The sequence below is a fragment of the Miniopterus schreibersii genome, assembly GCF_964146895.1.
Source record: "Miniopterus schreibersii genome assembly, chromosome: 17".
Taxonomy (NCBI): domain Eukaryota; kingdom Metazoa; phylum Chordata; class Mammalia; order Chiroptera; family Miniopteridae; genus Miniopterus; species Miniopterus schreibersii.
Genome location: NC_138117.1, coordinates 11,895,045 through 11,917,476, shown reverse-complemented (window position 1 = coordinate 11,917,476; position 22,432 = coordinate 11,895,045). Strand labels below are relative to the sequence as shown.

Genomic DNA, 22,432 nt, shown 5'->3' with positions numbered 1-22,432 from the left:
ATTTATTGTAAAATTTGACCAGAATTATTTGTTTTACATACAGTATTTTATGATATATTTTGGGGATAGATAAGAATCATCCCAGTGTCAGTCACTGAGAGGATGCTGGAGATCTCTCTTGAGATTGTTGGGATTTAACAGGATGATGGCGTATGTGCTAAGTAATTGTGGTAATAATAACTAACAATAACTTATACTCGGTGATTACCATGCATCAGGCCATGTGCTAAGCATGTTATAAGCACAGTACCATCTAATACTCATAAAAACCACATGCCATGATGATTATTACATCCAGTTCACATATAAGAAAATTGGGGCTCATGGAGATGAAGTGACTGACTGAAGGTCACCCAGATGCTAATACATGGCAGAGCTAGAATGGGAGTCCACGCTCACAATTCCAAATCCATGTGGTCACCACGATGCAGTAATGGATTGCAAGTTATGTTGACCTTTCCAGACATATTGTAAAGTAAATTGTATTCATGTATTGATTATTTCAGCATTTATCCATTCATTAATATTATCTGTCCTTTATAATAGAAACAACTATGCTTATTAAGATTCTATATGCTTATCAAATATATGTTTGTGACACCAATGCTGGGTGTTTGTGACACCAATCAATATGTTTTCATTGATTTTTTTTTTTTTTAGAGAGGAAGGGAGAGGGAGAGATAGTAGCATTGACGAAAGTCATTTCTAATTGTATATAATGGCAGAATAAAATAACAAAAAAAATGTTTAAAGCTACAATAAAGATTATGTTTTTAGTGCATACAAATTATTTATATTTTAATCAAATATTCCCAAAACATATATTATCCCAGAAAATAAAACACGATTGATAAAATGAAGCAGAATAAATTATTAATGTTCTCTTATGTGAGTTCATGTGACTTGCTCTAATTTTTCAAAAGGAAAAAAATAATTCTGAGATCTGAGCTATTATTGTCTGACAGTTCTTGCAGGACTCCATTTCATTAACAGCCTTATTATGCAGAGCTCAGTTATTGTCATTCAGAAAGAGTTGAGATATATGCCATTATAGAGTTTGCATGCATAAATAAGCATATTATTAATAATCAGTGGCAATTAGCACACAATGTACTTCCTCTTAAATTTAATTATATGCTGATTAAGAGTGTTTGGGTACTTAATTAAAATAAGAAGGTCCAATGATACTTAATTTTTGCTTATACTCCTATTACAATTCTAATAACTCCAGTCCTCACTCAATCCATGCGTAGCTCCTATTTTAATCAGAAGTATACTTGATCACGGAATAAAGCTTGAAATGCAGTTGGGTAGGTTACATCAGGGGAAATTGTCTGGAGTCTCTCAGTAGACAATGAGGAATCTAGTGCAAGCAAATGAACAGAAAGATAATTGTCATAATTGTTTTCAATTAGTTTTTCATAGCTTTGGTGGAGCAATTTCTATTGTACTATACCATGAGCTATAACCAGTCCCAAAGCTAGTTATCGTGATTACTGTGTGTCAGTGCTGAAAAAGGCAAAATACATTCTTGACCTGGCCGGGTAGCTCAGTTAGTTGGAGCATCATCCTGCACACCAAAAGTTTGGGGGCTTGATTCTCAGTAAGGTTGTGGGTTTGATCCCTGGTCGGGGTGCATATGGGAGGCAACCAATCGATGTTTTTCTCTCAACTGATGTTTCTCTTTCTCTCTCCCTTCCCCCCTTCCCCTCTCTCTAAAAATCAATAAAATCATATCCTCAGGTGGGGATTTAAACAAAATAAAAAAGTAAATATATATTCTAAATGTCAAGATCTTAGTGAAAAATGAACTGAATAGTAATGTAAATGCATTGTTGGGAAATTGTTAAATGTGGTGTGGTTTGAATGCAATGAAATCAGACATATTCAGTGAACTCAAGCCTCATAAATACATATTTTCTGAGGAAAATGAGTTCATGTGCAAACAACCATCTTTTGGAATGACACCAGTGACTGTTATGCACCCCTAAGTTCATTGTAGCCCAAGTACCCATCAGTAGATGAGTGTATATAAAAGCTGTGGTATAGTTACACACTGGAATACTACTCAGCTGTGAAAAATAAGGGAATCTTACCTTTTTCAGTAGCATGGATGGACCTGGAGAGTATTATGCTAAGTGAAATAAGCCAGTCAGAGAAAGATAAGTGCCATATAATTTAACTCCTATGTGGAATCTAGTGAACAAAATAAACAAAATAGAAGCAGATTCACAGATACAGAGAACAGACTAACAGCTGTCAGTGGGTAGGGAGTTTGGGGGCCTGGTGATTACCAGAAGGAAAGGGGGTAGGGAAGGTAGAAGAGGGTAAATGGGGATAAGTGGTTATGGAAGAAGACTTGATCTGGGGTGGTGAACACACAATACAATATACAGATGATGTATTATAGAATTTTACACTTGAAACCTACATAATTTTATTAACCAATGTCATCCCAATAAATTAAATTAAAAATGAACCTCAGATATAGAGATATCAAGAAAGTCACAATGCAGCTAAAATCATAGTGAATTATTATTAATTGGCTTAAGTAGCCCACATTAATTTTGGTAATGCCTGTGGTGCCAAAGAAGAAACTGAAGTATTGAAAGCCACATTGGCCACAAACTAATAAATGGCAGAGATAAGATTCAAAGCCAGAATTTGATTTCATTATATTTCATTTTCTAATGATAAGGTCAACTGCAAGAATGCAGATCAACTAGATCAAGACCTTTCTTGATATTTTAGTGTTTAGTTCTCTTGCACATTTTCAGAGCTAGTCCTATCGGGAGGAAAGGTTGAGCATTATTGTGGAAGAGTTAAATAGTGTGGATTCATTGTACTCCTTGTCGTCTAGGAAACTCTCGAGGCCCTGGTTTCTATTTCCCCACCAATCCTGTCCCCATAAAGTTTATTGTCAATATGGGACTTGGCCCTTTTCTTCCCAGTGGAATTGAATTCTTAAATAGATTTGAAATAATTTGGACTTCTCATATTTTTCTAACTTTCCAGTTGTTCTTGGAATTAAGCTCATTCTGTAACCAAGTAAGTATTAAGAGCCAAGTATATCTGAATTAAAGAGTTTGCACTTTTAAAGATGCACATGAAAAACACAGGATCTGTCACAAGTCAATTGAGTAGACAGTGTTTACACATTATAAGATAGAGAACAATGTAGAATTTTAAAAGAAAAAGAAACAATAAAAGGTGGCAAAATGAAATGTCTAAGACATTTGAATAGTGATCAGTGAATATAATAGAAAATAGAAAAGTTTGTTTCCAGAGCAAAAGTGATCACCATGGACTGAAGTGTTTGGAAAAGCTTTATGCAAAGGGATGGGTTTCAATCTCAAAGTATAGAAACACTTAGAAAAGAAATAGGAGACATTTCAGAATGGTGTGAGTAAACCTATGGAGCAGGAATACATGTGACACTGAGGGGGGGCGGGGGGTGACTATTTGAATGATATAGCTCCTGTGAGTAGGTGAGCATAGGAGATATAGGAAAGTCATGATGGGTATGGTTGTGGAGCATCTTGACAGCCAAGTGAGGGACTGGACCTTCTTCTGTAGGCAGAGTTGGGAGGATTGTCTAGGGGTATTTTGAAGGAATTAACTTATAATCTCTGTAAAAGGGTGAAAGGGGAATACCTGTATATTAGGCAGTTTGATCAGACACTGTCTCTTGATCTCCATGACACTATTTTTCTATCTGAAAGTTTTAGAAAAGAAACAAAATCACATTTCTAAGACTCTTATAGTGGATGTGAATTAAGTTCCACACCTGTGTGTGCCTGTGTGCGGATGAAACATTGAATTTAGGCACAGGCAATTGTCTTGCAGATTCAGTGTTTTACTAGAGCACCTTCCAGCATTTTCTAGCTTCCTGTGGGTAAAATACAGTCCTTGTGTTTGTTGCTTCTTGCTATCACTCCCTTATCCTTAAAATGTAATTTCAGGTGTCTCTTTTCCAGTCTCCTGCTGTTCAGGGGTTGGTGGTGAGATGGCAGTGACTCCAGGTAAACTTAATTTCAGAGGTGGTCTCAAGGTAGCAATCTCCTTATGGAGCTAATTCTGTATTAATCAAGAGGTCCAGCCTAGAACCTGTTCCTAAAAACAATTAAGTTCCTTTATGCTTTAAAAATTGGTTTTTATTTCTGACATTGATGAAGTGTTTGTAGCAGAAGTGGTGCATTGAAAGAAAAACCTGAGATATTTGTGACTGTTTTGTGGTCTGGAACATTAGCAAGCAAACATGTTATCGCAAGTGTGACGAAGTAATTGTTTATGACAGTGTGGATGGCAGACCACTGAAGATTTAGCTCAAAAGAAGGCGGTTATCAAGAATGTTGTTAGGGTGTGCTCCTGCTCCTGGCTGCCTTTGACAAGGCTTTACAACGAAGGTGACAGCTCAGGAATATATTGGCTGTCTTTCAAGGGAAGATGTAAGGAAATAGAGTCTAAAATCCTGGTGACATTGATTGGAAAGGTCAAATGTACCTTAGGGGTAAGAAGGCTTGATAAGTGTCTTGTTTTCTTATGCAAAGGGCATCCCTGGGGCAAAGATCAGATAAAGAATGTTTCTTTCCTGCACATTGCTTCAGAACGCCCCATGGTAGTCCCAGTTGAAAAGAGAGAGATGGTTAAAGCAGGTCATGGGTGGGGCGTGAGTGTTCACTGGCCCATGAAAATAACTGGAAGCAAACAAACCAGTTGCCAAAAAGATTTTAAAGGAAATTTTAGCCAAATACCTTCTGCAACTCATTTGCAAATTCCTTTGGTTGATCAATTCATAAGGCCTCTTTCAAGTACCGAACCTGCGTTAGCTGGATTAGTAGGATATGAGAGCTGTGCACTCTCAAGCCTAGTCTCCCTTCCCACACCCACCTCAAATTTTGCTGCAGAGAATATGAGCGAGGGAGAGCTATTCAATAGGAAGTGCCAGGGGACACCAGAGGGTACCAGAGGAAGGAGCACCTTCTCGGGAACAGGACCAGGGTTTCCCGGGATAGGAGCAGCTTCCCAAGTCCTGTCCAAAAGGATCTCCTCACTTCCGTGACTGTGTTCTTCTCTAACAGGTCACTGATCCATGAGGAAATAGAGTTGGCCTTAATGGCAACAAACAAACAAAAACCAACAAGAAGCTTCTGTGCATCTCCTGGAAACCTTGGGTTTCGGCAGGATGTAGTGAGAAGGGAAGGAAGGGAAAGTTTCTTTCTATGAACGTCCTCTGATTCATCTCCCAGTAGCTTGGATTTCACTGCTTTGATGGTCCAGCTTCACCATGTAAACGCAATGCTCTACAGGGCGATAGAGCAGTAAAATGGGGAGAATCTGCATCCCTGCTGACCTGAGGGCGTAGTCTGACCCATCCTAGCCTAGACCGAAGGAGAGTCACGCACAGGGAATAACTGCTATCTACTTAAACCATTTTATTTTGAGGCCTTTGGCAGTATTAGCATAGCATTGTGACCCTAAAACAGCTAATTTAAAGGCTGTCCAAAGTGTGACGCTAACATGCTTTTCTGAAGTTTCATTCTGTGTTTCCTCATGTGCATGGTGCTCTGCTTAAGCCATTTGTTTTGCATTTTGCCTTGAATACATATTGTACATCTCTCTCTCTCTGGGCCTTTATTCATATAATCTATTTTACTCTTCTCTTGACTCCTCTCCACATAAAACCCCGCTTCTCTCATCTCATACAATATTCCTCCTTTTGTAAAAGTATATAAGTTATTTAATTTTTTTAGCTTATGGAATCAGTTTTATTATTTAAGTGCCAGAAGATCACACTAGGCATGCCTAATGTTTCCAACTGAGTTATAATCTCAAGAAGAACAGAATTGGTGTCCTATTTTTATATCCCTTTTACATTTATACATCAGGCTTCAATAATTATTTGTTGATTAATTAATTGCTGCAATAGAGTGGCATCTCTCACTCATACTGGATGAATATATAATCTAGTAAATTATCCACAATCAGCTTAACACATTTAAAAAAAAATTAAGTTACTTTTATCTAAAAGTCTTAATACAGATACTTGTCCCAATTCTGTCATAAGGAGAGGAGAGTCTATTCATATTTTTTCTCTTATTCTGAATCAAGCTATCAAATGCTACCCATGCCAAATGCAGCATTATTCCACTTTTAGAAATTGTAAAGAGAGGATGGCTGCGAATATGCCTCCATTCTCCACCCCATAGATATATATATATATAATAGTTAATATTATATATATTATATAAATATTATACATATAATGTATATATATAATAGTTAATATTCTGGTAGCTACACAGGATATAGTTAGGTTTAAATAATCATATTTTTTAATATTTCATGACCTTTCCATCCAGCTCTTTTCATACATTGGTAGTTAAATAGTATATAAAACAAATAATATTTTTCATCAGTTCATTTTCTGTGGTAAAATTTGTTTTGCCAAAAAAGGACACAGATATTTGAAATTGAAAGAACATTAATTGCCTCTTCCTCACACATCATAATTGCATATCCAGTAACTGCTTAGTCCTTGGATATTGTGCAATGGAATTGTCTCCATTGTGTCTGACCATTACTCTCTGACTCAAAATTTTTTCTGTATTGCCTGTGGGCTCTACCAACACCCCACTTTCAGACAGAATGCTGTGGCCCAGACAGCACACATTTTATGTGTTTGGTTTGGTTTCACACTGATTCTTCCACTGCTTCACACTTCCTTCACTTGGAAATATATTCAGCCACCTGAAGATTTATCTTAATTTGAAAGAAAAATGTGTAACAATGGACTTTTAATTTTCTACTGCCTGAAATACATTGTAATCTATGTGCATCCTTCCCTCCTCCCACCTAAATCAATCTACAAGCTTTTTTCCTCTTAGGCATACTAGCTAAGATGATGCTGATTTGCTCTCATTTCTCCTCTAGCAACCAATAGCCAGTAGTTTGTTAGAATTCCCTTTCCTTAAGTGGAAATACTAAAAACGGTAATGGACATTTTCCTTTTTGATTGCCAAATATGAGAAACTTTACAAAGTGCCAGTATGGCTTTCACAATGCAAATGTGGCCTAATGTTTGCTCCATCTACAGCATTTCAGTGAAGACTTGTGGTGTAACCGGTAGTTTATGAATTGTGCTCATATTTAGGAACTGTCTTACAGAAGTTAATGTAGTTTCATAAAAAAACATTTGAATGGCACAGTATGTAATTTGACCCATAGGAGATCACACGTTGCCAGTGTGGTCCAGTGCCTATCATGCTACTAGTTTAATTCATGATATGCCTACAGCTCTCTGCTCTTCTACCATTCCACTCTATTTTGTGTCTAAACATTCATTTCTACAAACTCTGTGTGATAATCATCCTTTATATTTTTCTATTAGAGGAAATAACTCAATTAACTGAGCAATCCCTTTTTGCTTGTTAACATACCAGGCAATATGCTAAGTTCTTGAAACACAAAGATGAATTACAACCCCTGTTCTCAAGATGCTCATTGTCTAGTGAGAGAAAAAAAAAATGTATAAAGAAATAAATTTCATTCCGTTAATATATAATGAAATTAAAGTCCATGGGAGCATGATAGATGCAATAACTGATTCAAGAGATTTTCCAAAATATTTGCTCAAAGCAAAGTCTCCAAGTGAATTCTTAAACGACACTATGTATATCCTGCATGAATGGAATGGCTCAGTATCTGTAATAAAAGAATATTTCATACCACTAAAAAAGTTGGAAAAACGTATTAGTTTGTTAAGTGCTTTGAAGTCTCAGGATGAGAGGTTCTAGGTAGTTTAACTTGATGTCATGCTTTCTAAATTATTTTTAATCATTTGGGAAATAAAGCCCTGAAATTAATTTTCTGTAAGAAGTACAAACAACTTGATTTTACTCCCCTTAGTAGATTTAATTTTACAATGTTTTATAGCATTGCTAATTGATCTTAGCAGGATCATGCTTCGTCTGCCTGACTGAATAATTATGCGATTCTGTAGTCATGGTATCCCTTATCCTTTCATTCGGTTTCCATTCCAATTTACTAGGTCAGGTTTTCTTCTTGGTATTTTGCTAAATATCCTGCCTTTTATAATTATCCATGTGCTCCTAACAAATTGGGGACTTTTTAAGAGCCAAGTTTGTTTTAATGTTTTTATTGGTATAAATCACTCTTTCTAAATTGCTTGGTAGAGTTGGTGAATTTCTCCAAGGAAAGCATGATGAAAACACTGTGCTCCTATAGTCCTTTTATATGTTTTCTTTCAGGATTTACATTTGATTTTAAACATTTTTTCTTTTAAAAAAGAAAAACAAAAACAAAACAAAAATGACTGTGGATTTCTTAGGCTGTAGTATCTCAAAGTTATCTTTTTATAATCAGTGCCTGGCATAGGGCTTGATGAATGGTACCAACTAATAGAGGGGATAATGAATGAATTAATGACACCTATAGGGGAGCTTGGTGAATTTGGTTATACAAATCTTCTACCAGGAGTTGAGATGATCCCTTGAATTTTATATATGATTTAGAGGATTAACTCATTTTACCCTTGACTAAATTACTATTTTTTGAATAATATTTAAGACAGCACGTATGACATAACATAGTATATTAGCATTTAATGAAGACATGATCCTACCTCTAGTAGATCATAACTTAATTACACCTAATTTAGATGTCTCAATGCAAAATTAATTATAATAATAATAAAACTGCAATTATTGAGCTAACAATATCTTCCATGTATTGATCATATGAATGAATTGCATATATACTTTGTGTAATCATATTAACAGCCCTGTTTGATATTGTCATATCCAAATAGTATGCATATATTATTTTGGCTACTCATTGTTTTAAAAATTAATTTTGATGATCCTGTTTAAGAATTATTCATATTCAATATTATTCTAGTATTGAATTTCTAACCTCGCACAGTATATATCATACATAGGAAAATCTCTGCTCGTATGTGTATTTAGAATGCATTTCAGTTATTTACTCTCAGTTATTCTGCTCTGAAGAGTTTATAGTATATCCTTCAAAAAACAAACAAACAATTTAATGACATAAATAGTTCCTCTTTCAGTTCATAAGCCTATGCACAGTATATTCACTATATGAACCTATCTTTGGTAACCCTTTTGGAATATTTTCTTCCCCCAATTCAGTTTCTACCCTAACACATTCACAGAAACTATATTCACTACATTGCTAAATCTAATAAATATTATAGTACTTTGGTTTTTATACTTTAAAATTTTGAATATATTGGGTAACTTTTTTTTTTTTTTAAATCCAGCTAACTACTTATCCTATTTCTGATCTCAATTTAAACCTTACTTCATCATGAAAGTATTTTCAGACCTCCTCTTAATCAAGACTATTTCATTTTTCTCAATTAAATACTTCATTATAGCCTATGTTTTTGTCTATTTCACTTGTTACATTATAATTAATGTTCTGTAATCAATTGTTTATTGTGTTTGTCCACACCAGTTTATAAAATCCATGAAGACAGGGCCATGTATGTCATTTGCAAATCTATATCCCATGGTAGCTGCTAAGTAAACATTTGTAGAAAGAGTACAGTATTTGCTTTTCATGGGTAACAACATGCAATTGTAAAACAATCTGAGACTTTTAACTTAGAAACATCTAAGTTTGAACCACAAATCTGCTTATTAGTTGGGTAGCATTGAGAAAGTTACTTAGTCTGCCTGAGTCTCAAGATTCCCCTTCTGTACAATGGAGCCATCATATATGTTGTTGGATAATTTGTCAGATGTAATTGGGAATATGAATGTTTATGTGCAAAAACAGTATGGTTCAGAGCTGACCTCAACAATTAAATTAAGACTATTAACTTTCTTAAATTGTAAATTCTTAGAAAGCAAAGGAGGTTGTGTTGCTTTAACTTGTGCACATCACAGAGCAATGTTAATAGTAACCCCCAAGAGCTTCTAATAAATAAATTAGTTGTATCACTTACAACTAATTATATTTCCTTTTAACTAATATTGATAAGTGTCACTAAACTATAACCTCTATAACACAATTAGATTTATATTTTTCTTGGATCTTTTTCAAGTAATTTTTTGCTGCATCAACAATACTTTACATTTTAGAATAGGTTATGTTGCCAAAATTCCTTCGTATTATTTCCTCATAATTTCAAGACAAGCACAGTGTAGTTATCTTGCATGTACATTTGATGGATTCATGAGAATTTTTTATTTTTTAAAATCTTTATTGTTGAGAGTATTACAAATGTCCCTCCCTTTCCTCCATTGCCCCCCTCCACCCCAATCCTGCCCCACTCCAGGCCTTCACCACCCTGTTTTCTGTGTCCATGTGTAATGAATATATGCATGTAAGTTCTTTGGTTAATCTCTTTCCACAACTGTATATACATTTTTACAAATCTAAAACATTAAAATACGTGTTAAAATAACTGTAAACTCTCCTTTCCCTGTCTTCTACAGAATTGCAGAGTAGCTCTTGTGGAAACCCAGGAGTCCCACCCAAAGGTGTATTATATGGTACAAGATTCGATGTTGGGGACAAGATCCGCTACAGCTGTGTAACTGGATATATCCTCGATGGTCACCCTCAACTCACCTGTATAGCCAATTCAGTTAATACAGCCTCATGGGATTTTCCTGTACCCATCTGTAGAGGTAAGGAGAAATATAATTTTAATTTTTATGCTGATTGAATATTTGACACAATAAAAACATTTAAAAAGTGAGAGTTGTAATCGTAGTATATTTGCAAAACATTGGCATTTGGCAATTGTTCCTTTTATAATATTTGAAGCTTAAAAAATTATATATAGCCCAGCCGGTATGGTTTAGTGGTTGAACATCAACCTGTGAACCAAGAGGTTACCAGTTCAATTCTCAGTCATGGCACATGCCCGGGTCGCAGGCTCTGGTCGCGGGTTTGATCCCCAGTAGGAGGTGTGCAGGAGGCAGCCGATCAAGAATTCTTTCTCATTGATGTTTCTCTCTCTCCCTCTCCTTTCTTCTCTCGGAAATCAATAAAAACATTAAAAAATAAAGAATGCTGTATAGTTTTTTATCAACACTGATGAATATTATTTGTATTTTGGGGAAAGCACAATACTATAATAATATGGACAGAGGTTCAAAGTACAGAGGCTAGAAAATAGAACATGTTCAACAGATGAGTTCATGGGTGAATCGTGCCCACAGAAATACTGGAGAGTGACACCGTTTTCTCTCTGGGCTTCATATTTTCTAACAAACAAAGAGTTGTATCTCATTTATCTTTTGCATATGCTCCTGTAATTCCTCTGCAGATGGGATGTGGGAATGTCCAACTGCTCATCTAAATTATTTTGTAGCTTACTCTCAGACATGTGGTGGCGAATGCATGCAAGAGAAACCCTTGGAAATCAGAGCTGGTTTCTCATCCCAGCTTTGACCTTTACCATGTGAGAAACGTCAGGCAAGTCATCAACTCTGGGAGATTCATCTCACATTTATCTCATTTAACCAGTGAGAGACAGGGAAAAACCCACCTGTTCATTCATTGTGAGGGTTAAATAAGATAGCCTATACCTGCCTTTTAGTAAAATATGTTATAGATGACATTCTTTCAAGGTTAGCGTTCTTTGATGCTGCTGCTTCTAATAGTATTACTACTTCTGTTACTGTTATTACTACTGTTGTTTCTGCTGCTGGTGCTATTTCTATGACGAATATCAGCTACCATTTACTGGGACACTTACAGTGTGCTAAGAAATGATAAACATAATCACTTTTAAATGTCACAGTAAGAAACTGAGGTTCAGGGTTACTCAGCAAATGTCAAAAACTATGAAGACCATGAGATTTTACTTAACATGCAAGCTAAGTTTTTCTGCCACAGTTACTTGAATGGTGATAGAAGGCACAAGACATTTGGGTTGAAACAGAGGAGAGTTCACTATTCACAGACATTAGGAGCTAATGTATCACCACTTGTGTCAGTTCTGCACGCCCCAGTTCTCATGGGATGATATGAAGAGTGTGAGATGCCGTCACATGTGGTCGGTGGTGTTATAGAAGAGGAATCATGAACTTAGGGAAGTTGAATCCTTGTTGTGTAGTATATGATATATGCACACACATATATTTAGGGGTATAAGATCTGCGAGTTCATTTGCCTTCCTGCCACGTATTATCTGAGTGTTGTTTCTTATGTAAAAATTGAATATTTTTACCTATTACAGGAGATTGTGAATGTTAGAGAGGTTAAATGAAATAATGTTTTAAAAAATTGTTTATGTAATGCCTAGCACATGGAAGGTACTCAAAACATGAAAATTAGTTCTAAACATATAAAATAGTAATTTTTAAAGCAATGTAAAAGTTATAGCTATCACTACATTTTACTTAAAATATTTAAAAATACCTATTGACAGTTAAACATGGGCCTAGAGCTTTGAAATAATGGAGACTATAAAATAAAATGACACACCTTGTATGTATGTTTCCCTTTATAAATTCTATTAATTGCCATAAAAACAAACAAATAAAAAACAGGGAAAAAAACAACCACCAAGAGAGTAAACTCTGGAAAGAGTGGACACTGGTCTAGTAAAAGCCTTGGTTTGCTCTATAATTCTGCCACTGAGAAAATATAGAAGCTTTTTCTAGATATTTAATTTTTCAGTTCTGTTTTCTCATTAGTATAATAGGGGAATTCTTCATTACTGTATGTTATGATGAGAATTATATTAGTTAATGCCTATAACAAACCTAATCTATAATATTCAGAAAGTAGTAATTTCTCTTTTATGCTTATTGTCATCACTAAAATAGTTATTTGGAAATTGAGCGCCAGAAAATGGACATATCTAGGTTCTAGAACCACACAGGCAGTGGAATTAATTTTTCTGAGAGTTGTAGTGGCTCAGGAGAACTTGAAACCCCACATTCGCCTAGTAAATTAGGTTGGGATCAGCAAATAATATACACGAGTGGTGAAAATATATTTCCCAAGGTTAACGTAGCATTTCTGAGTCATTTATTTCTGGAAGTACTCATATTTAAGCCTATTCAATAATTAAACTGATGTCTATTAGGAAGTCACTATGCACCGACCACGCTGCTAAAGCACACTGATGGATGAAACGGCTTCAGGCCTCGTGAAACTCACAGTCTGTTAAATATGGGACCTTTTATTTGGAAAGTTATCTATTTGGTGAAGCGGGTTATGCCCAAATGTGTGCCATCTAATTCTGCGCAGGAACAGCCGTATCCCTGCATAAGCAGGAGGTGCTGCCTTCCACGTATTTCTGATACGTAGAAAATAAAATCGGGACCTTCTATTCTTACCACATAATTGGCCTGTGCTCTGCTGCTGCAGCTAGTAGTCAGCCTTGTTTTTAACCTTCAAATCTCACGATACTTTTCCCTCTTGATATTTTGAGTTCGGTCTTGATTCCAGAAGCTGTTTACTGCCCCCCGCCTTTATCCCATATATAAAAATGCAAACATTTTTGTTGCTTAACTCTTAACTCTATTGTCCAAGTTTTTCTGATCCTCCATGTGTCATTTTTTATTTTAAACGAATCCATTTTCTTCGACATTAAAGAGACAGTCATTAGATCTGTAATTTTTTACTATTATATGTTATGATAATGTTTATTTATAGAGGTTTGTATTTTTTCCTTAATAGAATTCTTTCCATTTGTTTCTCTTTCTGAACAATTCCTAGAGAAATGCTGACAATGTATATTTGGAAAATCAAAGACAAAAGTCAGTTTCTTTTTGAGGAAACTGAGTCTTAGTTATTTGTGCTCATTTTGTGTAACTTTGAGCTATATGCTTCTATAGAGGCTTTTGTTTATTTGGAAGATTTTGTTTATTTGTTTGACAAATAAGAATTTAAAGTATTTGTTCCAAATGAAAGATCCAGACTACCTGAGAGAAGTTTATATTTTTGAGGCAGCTATCACAAATATTTTTTTAATGTTGCTCTCCCAAAATAGAAATAGAATTTTATAGGCATTAAGCAATACCCATTTCTAACACTTATCTACATTTTTAAACATGTAGCCAGAAAGAAATTAAATTATCTTTCATTCACATGATTATATGGGACCATGACTTAAATAAAATTAAAAAAAAATTATGGGACATGCTTAGCCAAAAATATATTGATAGCTTCAAAATTCCCTGTGGTGAAATAGACTGTTCGATGCATGATAAGAACCTTGAAAAGCAATCATCTAACTTCCTGCTAGGATGTAAACTCAGTGAACCACAGTAATGACCATCTGGTATTCTGCTGCTCTTTGTAAAGCCACCAGTCTAAAGGTGAGGTCAAATAATTCAGGATAAATGGATGGAGGAAGGGGATGGTAGACCACCAAAGACCTGATGATGCCGTGTGACACATATTTTAATGGCCTACTTCCATATGAGACGCCCTGGTTTTTGTGTGCTAAGAAAGGACAGTAATGCAGATCTTTACAGGAGTCATTCTGTAAGGACACTGCACATTTTTATGTTGAGTTCTTTCTCCTCTGTGACGTTTGATTGGTCACCGCTACCCTTAATAAGTTATGTTAAGTGGATGGTGGAGGAGCCGTTCAGTGATGAAAGATCCCCTGTACAGTTAATAATAATAGATGACAAAATCTAGTGCTGAAACTTGTATGCCTTTAGAAACTCTACTTTCTGGTCTTTTGCTAAATGTGCTTGAAATCTGAAAGTTTTCTATAGTTACTTCCTTAGGCTTTTTCCAACTGCAGATCTGCCCCAAAAGAACCAAGACAATTTTGTTTGTATTGTATAATAATTGTGTGTGCAAAACTGGCAGTAAATATCTTAAAAACAAAAGAGTCTTGAAAAATAACTATTTTGTCTATTATTTTTGTCATTCTTATATTTATGTTACTAATTCCTTGTGGTTTTCACCAAGGAAATTTTCTATTTATTTATTGATACTTATATTTGAGGATGCCATAGCATTCAAACTATGTTGAAATATTAAGGTTACATTACATATTTATATTTAATTTATAACTTACATAAATCAGTTGATGCAGCATGAAAATGACACACATAGCTAATAATGGTCAGAAATTAATGGATGTTGTATGGCATATTGAAGTAGGTCATTCAATGGGGACATTTTATAATTTCACTCCCTAGAAATCTCCAGTAATGTCAAAGGGAAAAATTCAGTTGTATGGGGATAACTTGTCTCCATAAATCCTTCTAAAAGTTAACTAAATTTAACTTTAGAGTAACAAAGTAAATATTACAAGTTACAGTTAATTTTTCTTCAAAAGCTATAGATACACAAAGTCCTAGGAAAATAAATTTGTTTCATGCAATGACATTCTCCTACCAACTATAAAATGTTAGAATTCTTCCTAGTTTAAACTACTATCAACATATAATCCATGGAGCAAGAGTTAAAAATAAGATTAAAGATGAAAAAGAAATAAAAGAATTAGAAAGAGAACATGTGAAAATGCTTAAAATATAGCTGTTAAGTAACTTAGCCATTGATATTTATTGGATCTAACATTTAAGAAAATATATTACTCTTCCAGTTGAATCACTGGATATCATCTAATATGTATCAATTAACCTTGCATTTTAGAAAATTTATTATTGAAGAATATGTTAAAAAACTTGCTATGTCCTTTCTGGATGATTGTAGAAGAAAAAAATTAGTAAGATTATTTCTCATAATTTCTCTTATAATCATGATTATAAATTTCTCAATTATTCCCCAACAAAACTTGTAACCAAATTATATAGATGGATAGCTGAAAGTATTTGACTTCATAACTTTAAATAACATTCATTCTATCAGTTTATGTTTTCAGATATTCCCTTCACCTATAGTTATTTACAAAAATATCAATGACTACATTTTTTTCACTCTCTGACTTACGGTGTTTTTAGTGTTGTTTTTCCTGAGCACAAGTGTTTGATTAGCTTATGGGAGGTTGAGTTTTCATTCTGTGATGCTCTGAATTAGTAGCTTGCAAGAGTGGTGAGCAGAATTCACTTTTCACTTAATTTAATATATAAAAACTGACTAGTGCATGGCATGTATCAGACTAGGCTAGGTCACATGGCAATAACAAATAACCCTACCATCTCAGTAGCTTCGTCAAATGTAGGTTATTTTTTTTCTCAGTCTGCCTATCCAAATGGCATGTGGATTTTGCTTACCATAGTCACCAGCTATCTGAATAACTGCTATGGCAGGGTAAAACAACAACAACAACAAAAACAAATGGCAATTAAGCAGTGCTGCTTAATATTTTGGCCAGGAAGTGCCACAGGGTATGTCCACTTTTATTTCATTGGACAAAAATCACATGGCTACAAATACTTTAAAATGATAGAGAACTACAAGCCTACCACCAACCCAGAAGCAGCAGAACGCCTGTAAACATTCATAGACCACATGGCTTTAAGGAACAGAAATTATATCTGGATTTCCTAACAAGGATGCCACCTTTTCTGAGCTAAAAAGAAATATCAATATTTACTAACAGTCTAAGTTATCTCAGATGCTTGAATAATGGGAAAACTCTTAGGAAAACCTTGCTAATTTTAAGAGACCATCTGACACCACCTTCTTTACTGTCTTCCACCACATGTGGTGAAAAGAGATTACTCCAAATTTAGGATCTTTTTCCTATCATTAGTTTTTTATCCTTTGCCCATTAAAAATATTTATACAACACACGCATAACTAAATCTAGATCTATATACACGCATTTGTAATCAAAATGTTTTCCCATCATATCTTTTCACAGTACCATGCTTTACATGCTGTGTCTAGAGTGAATGCTTCTAAAGACCTTTAAGACTGAATTTGCAGTTTTACTCAGGGAGAGGCACTTTGACTTCTGAAAGGATAAGAGAAAATATTGCTACAGGTTTCAATTTGCTTCAAAAAAAAAAAAAAAAAGACTTTGCTTGGGTGTAGGATGCAGTGTGTGGATGATATTTTATTGAGTTGCAAACTTGAAACCAGTATGGTTTAGTGAACCAATGTCACCCCGATAAATTAAATTTAAAAAAATGTAGTCACTCTAGTGGGTGGGGAAACAAGAAGAATGAAATTGAGTAACTTGCATTTGAAGACTTAGTCGTAATTTTCGGTTCAGTTAGGGGTGATAGCAATATATTGTTTCTGCCTTAGATGTTTGTGAACAAATACATTTTGTGTGAAGTTCCACCCCTCCTTTTACTGCTACTTATGTTTGGGAATTATTTCAAAATTCTTCATCATGAAAGCTGATTTATAAATATATTCTAAAGAATTGAATTTTCCCAGGAACCTCACTAGAGGCGGAAATGTTATGGTTTAAAATTCAGAACAATACTTTATGTAGCATTGTAACTTTCCAAAGAATAGCATAAATTTGATTTCTTTGCTTTTCTCTGCGAGGTAGCCATTTTTACTGCTGTCACAAAATTAGATTTAAATTCAGCATAGGGAAGTTATATATTCATAGAGAGATATGCTTATAAACATATCTCATCCTCTGAAAATTTAACTACCTTTGCATTTTGAGCATCTATTTCTGAAATGCTGAATGCAAATTCAGAAAGCATATGAAATGCACCATTGTTTTCTTCAACTCCATCAATGTCTAATATACAGGGTATCCCCCCAAAAATGTATACACACTTTAACAGCTGATAGGGCAGTTTTGAAAATTAAATGTAGTCTAATAAACACTGCCTTTATAATTATTCAAAGTGTGTGTATACATTTTTGGTAACACCCTATATTTCATGTAAAATTTTGTGAGGAAAATACATCTGAGGACCGTTACTATTAACAGTGCATGAAGCTATTTAAAAAGTTAATTATTTTGACATAAGTAAACTATCAGATGAAACTGCTGCACATTGTAACACACAGACAGTTCCAATATTTTTATGTACTTTGAAGAAATTGAGGAGAAACAAAGGAACAAAAAGAGTATTGTCAACAACTGCTAACTGCTAACGTTTTAAGATTTTGCCTTAGAAGCTAACACATTAGCCTGACACAGTGTTACACATACTGGCAAAAAACCATGAGACTCCAGCGTCAGAGACAAAAGACTTTATTAATTTAAGCACAACAAACATCATGGGCTTCATAGTTAAATCAGTTCATCTTGCATAAGATTCCCTCCGAGAACCACAGGGCAATGGGAACTGTCACAGGTGGATATTGTATGTGCAGTGAGTTTGTGTCATGCTGAGAAACTCCAAACTTAAGAAACCCCAATATGTTTTTATCTTCTCAATAAACTAAATTTATAAATAAAATATATTCCTGTCTATTTCAGCTATATAAATACTATAAAATGTATATATGAACTAGATGATAGGACTACTAGTTATATGCATATATGCATAACACATAGACACAGATAATAGTGGGGTAAAAGCCTGGGGAGAGGGCTGGAGTGGGGAGGAAGAGGGTCAGTGGGGAAAAAAAAGGGACATCTGTAATACTTTCAACAATAAATATAAGTAAGTAAATAAATAAATAAATAAATAATAAAAGACTTAGAAATCTACATGGAATATGAAACCCCAATGCTTTAAATGCAGACTTTTAGCAAACCTGCCTAACATTTGCCGCAAAGGAAGACATTCTGTGTGTGTGTGTGTGTGTGTGTGTGTGTGGTTAATATTTAACAGGTTTTATACTCTTACACATACTGTGTAATTTATTTACAAGTTATTAAGCACCTCACAAGTGGGGGTATCCATGAGAATAGTGCACCCTAAGTAGTAAGACCTGTAAATTTCAAAACATTACTTTCATTATCTTTGCCAGGAAATCTCCCCTCTGTTCCAGAAGGAGACCCTGTCTTTTACCATCCCATGCCGTTTGTTATACTAACATCTTTATAAAGATGGCTTAAAACAAAAGCTTAGTGTTGTGCCCAGCCATATTGGAATCAAAGGATGTAAAAGCGGGGTGTGGTGGGGTGGGGAGAAGAACATGTATCTTGTCTTTACTTAGAATTTTGACATCTTCCTCATCATATAATTTTTGCATTAATTTTTACATTTTTAAAATAAATTATCTTGTATAATGATTTTTTAGCATCTGACATTACTGAGATTATTACACAGTCAGATATACTTCTTTTTATATGTCATTTTGTTTCCTGTTCTCTTGTTTATTTCTTCATAGTAATCCCCCCAAATAATCCATATTTGAAATACTATGTAATAAATAAATAAATATTTTTAAATCTTTCTATTTTAGTTGTCTTTGAGATCTCAAAATTTAGCACATTAAAAAAAAGTTAAGAACTTTCAACAAATCTTTTTTTTCCAGAAGTTGAGTTTTAATTATCTTTAGCTATTTGGTAGGATTTTCTTATTATGTTATAATCGAAAATTTTAGATGATAAGCCCTTTTGGGAAAGGATTTTCTTGTTGACTATTTTTGTTGGTTGGTTGGTTATTTGGTTTGGTCATTTTCAGCTTGTATAGCATTTTTGAGGTTAGAGCTCAGCCTCTTCAGCTCTGGACTGAGAAAAAGACTGAACTGTTGTGTCCTTTGGGGAGAAGGTCTCTGGGTCCAGCTAGGTCTGGGAATCAAATGGCACAGGGCATGAAGCTTTTACGTGCGCACCTCATTAGTAGCATTTAAAGTAGCTATGGTTCTAATAAATCCACTTCCATAGAAAACAGTGGTACCCTCAGAAGCACATCATAATATACACTGGAAACATTAGCATTACATCCTGATAGCCTTTTCCTGGGGACAAGAGAAGCAGATGGTTTTTTTCCCCAGTATTTAACACAGTTGATTGTGCATGACTAATTCTTTTGCTAATCTTGTCTGGTGTCAATCTTTTGGTTTTTAGTGGAGGCTTCCTTTGGGGATTTAGCAGCACACATGGCTGACCTGCATGCTGCTTTATCTTCAGGGCTCTAGTGAAATATTAGCACACAAAGCTAAATTGATTTGGAAACATAAGGCACAAAAAATGCTGGTTTTATGCAAATGTTAACACTGTATAAAAAAGCCCTTGGACATCATTTAAAGTGCAGTTTTACCTCACTAACTGACTCACTGACGTTTGGATGGATGCTAAAATTAACCATTTCGAAAAACTTAAGCTTTACTTTTCCTGTCCCCCTGCAAGTACATGTGGGTGATCTATATCTCTGTTCACTCCCATGTGACTACACAGCCAAGTTTTTTTCATGCCAGGAGAGAAATTATCCGAAAGAGCAGAGTATCCAAAACTCATTTACATTTGGCTCTGATCTTACCTTCCCAGTTACAATGGGTTTGGACTCTATAAAAATTAGATTGCATTCCCTAGCACATGGTAACTGACATCGTGAAAAGGTGACCCAGATCAGCAGTAGGTGGTGAGGTTTTGGATGAAACTTACAGAGCTAAAAATTTATAGGTCAGCTATGGACTAGCTCTAATTTTTAATAAATGTGTATTTGCTATAGAAACTTTTATTGTATTAGAATCAGATTAGTATTTCTTGTAGTATGTTATAAAGATCAGCGTTCATATAGCTACTGAATAAATGAAAAGACTGTTTACTTTTACATGTAGTATAAGTAATTGATTAGAGGTATTCATGTTTTCATTTTATTTCTTCTTAACTTTGAATTTCTTAATTGATTAGGTAAAAATCTGATTTTCATCAACACATTCACATGCAAATAAAAACACTTTGTTTTGAAATAGGAAGTTGTATCACAGCTAAAGAGGATTCAGAAAAATAGTAAAATAATATTGTGCATACTTTCCTATTTGATTCCATCTCATTTAACAGATAATTGTGGATTATACCGTTACCATAAAATACATATATACATACATACATAAATAGAAAGAGAGGACAGAAGAATCATATTAAACTGACATGAAAATAAAATAATCCTGTCCATTGCTGCTCAGAATATACATTTGAGATACAAAAAATACAAATGCTTATTTAGTTTAAAATAAACAATAAAGCAAAGAAAAAAAATCATTACGGGACCAGAACTAAAATTAAATTAGTTCATTTAATTGTAATAAGAATGAATTTTTTATGTACATAGGAAGCCTACAATTTTTAAGTGGAAATATTTCAAGATGTTATAAATTTTGTCAACGTTGCTATAACAAAATCATGAATGTGCATAAGAACATTCTGTGTCATTATAGTGGTATTATTAGGATTAAATTTGATGATCTATTTTAAAGGCTAAGATCAGTACCTTTATGCACACAATGAATGTTAGCAATTATTAAACCCAAATTATCTAATTTATGATTCTTTACACATGTACTTTCTTCTGAATTTGATTGGTTAGAAATAGGCTCCAAAGCAAACTGATATTTAAGTATAGTAAGTTCAGGAACAGATTGAGAGAGAGCCTATTTTTAAGCAATCAGGCACTGTAAATGCTTCAAATTGTACTAAAAGTGCTCTCATAATTTGCCTTTTCATAGGGCTTTTTCACGGACAAAGATTTGCTACTTTTTCACCTTACTTTTTTTTCCCCTTCTTACTACCCTGTTTTGTAGCAGAAAATGACAAACAAGCAGCAGCAGTGAACCTGTCATTTAACTGGTAGAGATGGCAAGAGTGAAATGGAATATGTAGGACTGAGAGTGCCTTCTCTCTCTCCCTGCTGTGACAATTTTGCTAGAGGTAGTAACAAGGCAATTGTGTCATCACCTTGCGGGAATCTTCTCCTCACCAGCAAAAACTAAACCCTTAGGATGCTGATAAAGAAAACAGAAAACATGTTTGTGAGAGATTGCTAGCAACATTTAGGTCAACAGACATGAGTTAGCAAAATAATGATAATTTTACCAATAAGAAACCAGCTTAGAAGTTTAAATAAATTGATTTAGGTCACACAGTTCATTAGCGTCAGGTTTATCCCCAGGTCTCTGTGATTCTAGAGCCCCCACTTTTAAGTTCAACATAACACAGCCTCTCATATAATTGTTCAAGAAATTTCATGGACATACTGGGGAGTAAAATATATATATATATTTTCCCAGATATTATTTGGTACCTTCCATGAGCTAGTCCTCTGTTCTGGGTACTTGGGATAATGCTATGACTAATGTATGAGTAATGTAGTTAAGATGGCATGACAATTATATTCTCAGGCAAATGAGGAAATGACAAAAAAATTACTGAATAGTGATACGATGAATGAAAAAATATATATAGAACATGATGAGCGACAGACACCGACGGGGGCTGTTTTAGCTGGTATAGCGATCGGTCAAGGAAGGCCTCACCGGTTTGAATAGCATCACATAGATCTTGAGAAGGAAGACCCCAGCCTAGGGAGCAGTTATGACAGAGTCCTCAAGGTGGAAAGAACTTTGTTAAATTTAAGGAAATGGAAAGTGAGTAAGTGCTGTGGCTGGACTTTCCTGA

At 34.6% G+C, this 22,432-nt stretch overlaps 1 protein-coding gene across 1 annotated transcript in view; it reads left to right on the top strand.

Moving 5' to 3' along the window:
- Nucleotides 1–22,432, top strand: part of CSMD3 (CUB and Sushi multiple domains 3) — a gene marked incomplete at its 5' end in the record, with an annotated part of 553,604 nt that overhangs the window by 101,266 nt on the left and 429,906 nt on the right. The window contains one exon of the mRNA XM_081116493.1: nucleotides 10,491–10,685. Within this exon, the coding sequence (XP_080972619.1) occupies nucleotides 10,491–10,685 (195 nt within the window). The remainder of the gene's footprint in view (nucleotides 1–10,490; nucleotides 10,686–22,432) is intronic.